Genomic DNA, 6,860 nt, shown 5'->3' on the forward strand with positions numbered 1-6,860 from the left:
GGAAAATCCTAGTGTTAGAAATATCAAATTTTGCGCCCAATGGACATTTTGGCCTACCTTCAGAGGTAACGAATTAGTCTATTTTGTGAAATATCTCAGTAGTACTGGTTAGGAATAGTTTTCAAACAGATTTCACATTGAAAATGATTTATAAACAGGGAAAAAATTCTATGAAATGAGCCGGTAACTGTTTTCTTGAGAAAATAATTTCTGTTTTTGGCAAATGTTCTATTATAGTCCTTTTTGTCCAAACATGCAGAAATTACCATATTTCAATGGTTCGTTGCTGAAGAACAAGCATGGTGACCCCCTCTTTTTATTTCATTTTTGCAGTTTACATATAGTGACCCACACATGGGCAAAGTTTGGAAAAAAATCTGAGTGTAGGTTCTATTTTAGGGGAAAGACCTTAAGGGATTGTCGTGTGGAAAAATTAGCAACTACGCGCGAAAATCATTCGTACATCGAGTACTCGCGTGGAAGGCGAAATCACGCGGGCTGGCGTGTTAAGTCGCAGTTTAATAGTGTGAAAAGTTCCTGGAAACTAAAAAGCTAAAAAGGCAAATGACACCACCAAGAGTAAGTTAGTACCTGGCCCATGACAAGACTAAAGGAGACAAAAATCTACGTTAACGATGCTTTTAATAAATATTTCATCTTGTTCAAATCTGTATTTACACGGGTGAAGAGAACACTTAGGTTTATCATCAACATGGAGTTGATTCATTTGGACTATGCAACGTCATATATAGCAATTATCGTGCACCACATTTGAACGGCTGAGAACATAACCCACCCAAATGACATTTTAGATCGCTTTCAGTGTTGTTTTAGCTCAGATTCACCGGAATTTTTGCATGTGGCCTTGAATTCCTTCAGGAAACGTTGCTCTAATGTTTTATCTGCTACTTTACACTTCGTTTGCAATAAAATCCTATGATTATGGGCAAAATGTCCGTTTTTATCACAAAACGAAGCGCGAAGCAGCGGATAAAACATTGAAGCAACGTTTCCTGGAGAATTTCAAGGCCACATTTAAAAATTCCAGTGAATCTGAGCTAAAATAACATAAAGCGATCCGAAAAGTCATTTGGGTGGGTTATCATGCTCTCGGCACTTCATTTATAAGTAACAGGTAGTATCAACAAACTCTAAAATGAGCCAGAAGTAACACAAGAACACAAGGCATTTTACACGTTAACAGTGGTACTCAACGAATACTATATATGGAGCAAGAATCCACCAATGCATCAAAGGATGTTAGAGATCCGTCCACAGGATCTAAACTGCTGACTATTTGAATGTTTAAATTATTTATCTCGGTATCAGCTCTAAACCAATAATTAATCTAGTTTTTTTTCCCACATTAAGGGATTCCCCATCGACAACAAATAAGTTTCCTCAAGAATTAATCTGATAGCTAGACCTGGGTTGAACATCAGTCAATGACAACCGAATCAATAGCTGGTCTCTTTGGTTGCGTGGCACAGGGCGGGGACACTACTTCGCGATTTCGTTTCCCAAGCAGTTGTTGGTGTGTTTCCAGTTTATCTTGGGTAACGGCTTTTTTCGAATGAATCTCATTTAACATGTGCTGGGGTACCAACACAGGGGTGTGCCCATCAGACTGGCCTCCTGTGGTTGCTATCAGACGTTTAGCATCCTCTATAGTCGGTACAAGCACCACGAGACCCTGTGGAATGTTCTGTTCGTTACTTCGAGAGGAGCGCCGCGAGAGAATGATTGGTTTTTTCGTCGTGGGCGTGGTCGGCTTCTGCGCTGAAACTGCCGAAGTTTCAACTGCACTTGGCAAAGAAATAACAGTCATAGGCGATGACTGGGAACATGGCGCATGATTAGAAGTCGACAAAACTGTGGACTTTTCGGGCGCGTAGTCCAGATGGGATACCACCGCTGCTAATGTCGTGGGCTCAGCTGCACTGTTTACCGAAGTAACAACAGAGTCATTTCTACCACTAGCAGAGTTATGAGAACTTGAACTTTGGACTTTGGATATGAATGGCATGCCAACGTCAGAGTTAAGCGGACTTGTTCCCGTAAATAATCTTTTGTTTGGACTAAGCGGCGATGAAGCACCATTTAAGTCAATTGTTACATCAGATCGCTGGTTCTTTACAGAGGAAGATGGGTGCAAAACATGTCCCCGTCCATCACTGGTGAGTCCACTAGATCGTGGTTTATCGTCTTCTCGGTTTTTACTGGATTCAATGGAACAACAGCCGTCATTAGAATTACATTTTCTAAGGGACTCCTTTCCACTGCTAGCACCTCCACGTGGTTCCACTGTTGTTTGCATCTTGGTCATAGTGGAGACAGTTGTAGAGCTTGTTGGAGCACCAGAAGATGATGACGTCACCGTCCTCTTGACCAAGAGAATTTCCGAACTTGTTTTTACAGCATCCGTGCCACCCTCTTCACTTGCTGATGTGGGAGGGCTGTCGCACGAGAAACTGCTCGTCGGTACGACAAGAAACTCAGGCTCAAGGGTTGAGGCTAGCACTGGGGCAGGAACTCGCATTAATTCTGGGTGCTCTCTGATCAAGGATCTCACTAGGAAACAAAATGTAAATGTTGGTTTATGGTAAACAGTTTTCTGGCAACAAGGGCGCTGGTACCTGTATACTGTAAATGGAGAGGGGAGGGGGGGGGGCATTTCAAATCTCAAGTTTTGATCAAAATCTAAAGTTTTACTACTAACAGTTAACTAGCACTATTTGTGGGATGCGTATCACAAAAAAAATTATGTCATTTTTCATTTTTTGTTAGTATGTGGACTTTACCTTTCTTTTTAACCGTGGGGCATTTTGAACAGCTTGTACACCACCAGTGTACAAAATTACTGTATGAGCACTTCAAGGAAAATTAGAGAACTTTTCTAGATATTCTTGCAGATAAGCCGCACCAGAATTTTCAGCAAAAATGTTTTTGGGGGAAAAAGGTGCAGTTTTTTAACGAAAATGTTTCCATTGATTTAAAAAAGGTGTTATTTGGCACTCACCAAAATCATTCCTGAAAAAAAGATTGCTAGTACTATAAAACTTGATGCACATCATAGAGACCTTCTATAAATAAGAATAACAATGCAAACACCAGTCTTTACCTGAGGACTGCTTGTCTTGCGGCAATGAATGTGAGGATACCACCTTCACTGGACTCATGTTCTGTTTACGGTTGCGTCGTGGGACCCTGTGCCAAGAAGCTGAACCTGGTCCATATGGGGTGCCCTGTGGACCAGGGACAACATGCGACAAGGCAGCATGAGACATTGTCGCAGACCGGCTGGCACCACTATCATCGTCATCTACTGTTTGCAGGACATCAATCACCTGAAGCAGCTGATGTGCCATGGGTGACGTTGATGCTGACTCTTTCTTCACAGAGCTTTGCCTGTCATTTGAGCCATCTTTGCTATGTTCATGACTTGGTGCACTCTTACTAGTGGGACTGGGGAAAGGAAGCTTTGCTTGGACACTGGCCCTATCTGCTCCCACCACATTGGCAGATTGAGGTGGTGGTGGCATTTCTGGGCTTACTTCTACCAAAACAGCCCCTTGGGGTGCATGGCAGGTAGGATGACACGGCAGAGGAGCACTAGGAGGTGTGTGAGAAAGACACGCTGAACAATGACAATGTAATGGAACTTGATGCACGACACATGGTGCTTGGTGATGTTCATGTGGAGATGAACACTCTGATGTAATTGGGACTGAATTCCCTAATGAGATGCTTGACTTGCTCAGTGTGTAGATTTTGGGTCCTTCACTGTCATGGACAATTACCTGCTGTTCGTCTGACTCAGGTCGGGAAGGAGCCCAAGAAGAGTGGGACCTGCTGGACGCTGATGAGGTGGATGCAGCAGTTTGTGGCTGTGGGATTGCCAAACCAGCAACAGTTCCTTCAGTTAAAGAGTTAACAGTCTTCTGCGCTAACTCAACTTGGTCTTGAAGAATGGCTAACGTGTCAGAGGCATGTTTCATCTGGTTATGTAGCAGGCTCAGACACTGATCTGCAAAGGAGACCTGGTTCTTAAGGACAAGAATGCTTTCTTTTGCATCCTGGACTTGCCGCAAAAGGGTGCCCTCAGGTGCTTTAGGTTCCTTCAGTCTGTTCTCCATGTTTGCACTAGCTGTTGCTGGGTACGTTGGATCAGTCAGGGGAACTGGCTCCATGACGCCGACTAACAATTCAATTAATTATGGGACTGAAAAGAAAGAAAAATCAGGATTTTAGAATGGGAGAAGTAATGACTGTCCTTTTTCCTTGAATTCTACACACAAGTTGAAATGTAGAAATCCTCAGACACTAAACCTGAGGGGGGATTTCTTGTTGCTTCACTGATTACTCAATGAATCCATTGCATGTTGTACATAAGTAATTGTGAGAAGGAAGAGACTGCTTGCTGTCTCATTGGATTTTTTTTAAAGTGACATTTCTCAATTTCCATCAAAATAAAAACACTGCTAACAGGCACACAGAATTAAGTTTTTTTTTCTTTTGGGGGGGGGGGGATAGCCTCCCACGTAGACGTTCTTAGGGGTTCGTCACGCATTCCTGCCCCACGAACGTCTGCTGAAACGAACAGCCACTTCCGTTCGTCGGCAAATTGCCTTTGTCTGAACAGACCAATCAGCATTGACTCATTATGACAAGTAAAACCAATCACATACTGCAAAACAATGGAAACCATCAACCGTGGAGATATATTCGCTTCCTGACGTGCATATAGTTTATACGATTGAAATTTTTCCTTCCACAACACCCTGTATTTTCTTCAGTGATTTCATTGAGAGAAGTGGCAAGAATTCCAAGATTTGCCAATTTGTCTACCTGGTCTTTCATAAGATTTACAAGCGGCGAAACCACAACAACAATCAGTGACCAGCAGCTTCAAGAATTGAATTGTTAACAAACCATAGAGCTTGATAAATAAGTGACTTTTCATAACCAGTTGGAAGGTTTACCAACACATCAGTTTTCTTCTGCGCAAATTGCACTATGACTTCTCTTTGATATGCATTCAACTCCCTAATACCAAACGTTTGGTACGCATGACCAAAAACCACATTTAAGTCTGCCATCCTGTTTAGGGTAATATTTTTAATATCAAACATGAGTTTACCCAAAGTTGGGAAACGGCTCCTGATTGGTCCGCAGTCGACGAACGGAAGTGGCTGTTTGTTTCAGCAGACGTTCGTGGGGCAGGAATGCGTGACGAACCCCTAAGAACGTCTGCGTAGGAGGCTAGGGGGGAGGGTGCTTATTAGCAAAAGAAATGTTAACAAAATCTTTATAAATGAAGTATTTAAAAATCTTCAAAAATAAACAAAAATTTCTGAAATTTTTCCTAAACTGTTTCAATTTACAAGATTGTGTCAATTAACCTGAATCTGAATTGAAATCTAAAAAATTACTCTTGAATCAAAACTCTCTAAATATAACTTTTTAGTGGTTTAAATAGAAGTGAAAAGATAGGAGTGCAAAGGTACATCAAAGTCTATGCTTTCCCTTGGTTGATTATCTATAAATTCTGCCTTGTCACATAATTTTTTTTTTTGCACACCATCACCTAAAGGCTAACAGTACATGCTCATCAATCAACTCACCGATGGGATATTAGGGAACTTAAGCAGAGATGCTTGTGTGTCATGAATGGCAACTTGTGTTTGCTTGTTTTTTCATCTTGTAAAGGACTGAAAAACTTTTTTTGGTGTTCAGTGGCTTGCCATTACCAATCACTGCAATCAGGTTAGAATACACCAAAAGGTGAACATCCGATTTCTAGTTGCTGTCAATGACCCAAACATGACTAAGTTCCCTGCTGCCACAAGATGGAGCAGTAGGACTATTATATATCCATTTGGGAGCTACTACAGAATGCAGGACTAATTTAAGAGCAGTGTTACTAAAGTATCTTGGTGGTTCACCAATGAAGAAAAATATTTAGGTACTTAAATTAACAAAAAGGTTAAGTGTGAGAACTACATTATAATGGCTCAGCGGCCCCTTGGTTTGTCAGTCGACTTTGTGGCCTATAGAACAAGGAAGGTAATGTATTTTAGTTGCCCGTGGCTCAGCAGCTTGTCAGTTGATCTAGTGGTATCGTAGAAAAAGGAATTTAAGTATTTATTTCAGTGGCTCAACATCTCTGTGGCATGCCAGTCAACCTAATAGTGTTTTGAATAAGAAAGTTATATACTTCAGTGGCTCAAAGGCTGGGTGACGCATCAGTCAATGGCAATGGTATTCTGCCAAACCAGCTTGGGAGTATACTATAAAAGAAGCCCTGTTTTCTATAATTCTAAGATGGAGGTGGATACAGCATGTTTTGAGGATGCAGCCAGGTGAGAATCCCAAAAATTAAAGGTACAAGAAATGTGGGAAGACCCACAACAACCTGGCATAGAATGATTGAGAAGGAAAGGTGTAAAGATTTGGGATGGAAAAGTTGGGAGGAAGCCTGCAAAGTGATAGCTAACTGGGAGGAGTGGAAAAGACTTGCTGAAGCCCTGTGCACCACTTAAACCCGGTTCAGATGCCGTACTTCACATAAACCAAATCAAATAATTATAAATTTAGACAGACCCAAGTTATTAATCCCAGCTGAACTGATTCAGACACTGAACTTAATTCAGCCGAAATCAATACACTGAAGCATACTATGATTGAAGAAAATTAATTCATTCGAAATCAATACACTAAAGCATACTATGACAGAAGAAAATTGCAGATTGGGTCAATTTACTCATTTGATTCAGCTCATGTGAAGTTTAGCATCTGATTCAAAGCCCATACTCGGGTATAAACGTGACGGGGGGGGTCCAACGTATTTTTTTGGGTCT

General features: G+C 41.4%; 1 protein-coding gene across 1 annotated transcript in view; it reads right to left on the bottom strand.

Moving 5' to 3' along the window:
- Window positions 1–625: 625 nt before the first annotated feature.
- LOC146461886 (uncharacterized) overlaps window positions 626–6,860 on the bottom strand; it is an 8,053-nt gene continuing 1,818 nt past the window's right edge. Inside the window, exons 2-3 of the mRNA XM_085086322.1 lie at window positions 3,122–4,222; window positions 626–2,571 (exon numbers count right to left, since the gene is read on the bottom strand). Coding sequence (XP_084942448.1) covers window positions 1,439–2,571; window positions 3,122–4,190 — 2,202 coding nt within the window. The 5' untranslated portion in view covers window positions 4,191–4,222 and the 3' untranslated portion in view covers window positions 626–1,438. The remainder of the gene's footprint in view (window positions 2,572–3,121; window positions 4,223–6,860) is intronic.

The sequence above is a fragment of the Pavona decussata genome, unplaced genomic scaffold (genome assembly GCF_977016875.1).
Source record: "Pavona decussata unplaced genomic scaffold, jaPavDecu1.1 SCAFFOLD_193, whole genome shotgun sequence".
NCBI classification, from domain to species: Eukaryota; Metazoa; Cnidaria; class Anthozoa; order Scleractinia; family Agariciidae; genus Pavona; species Pavona decussata.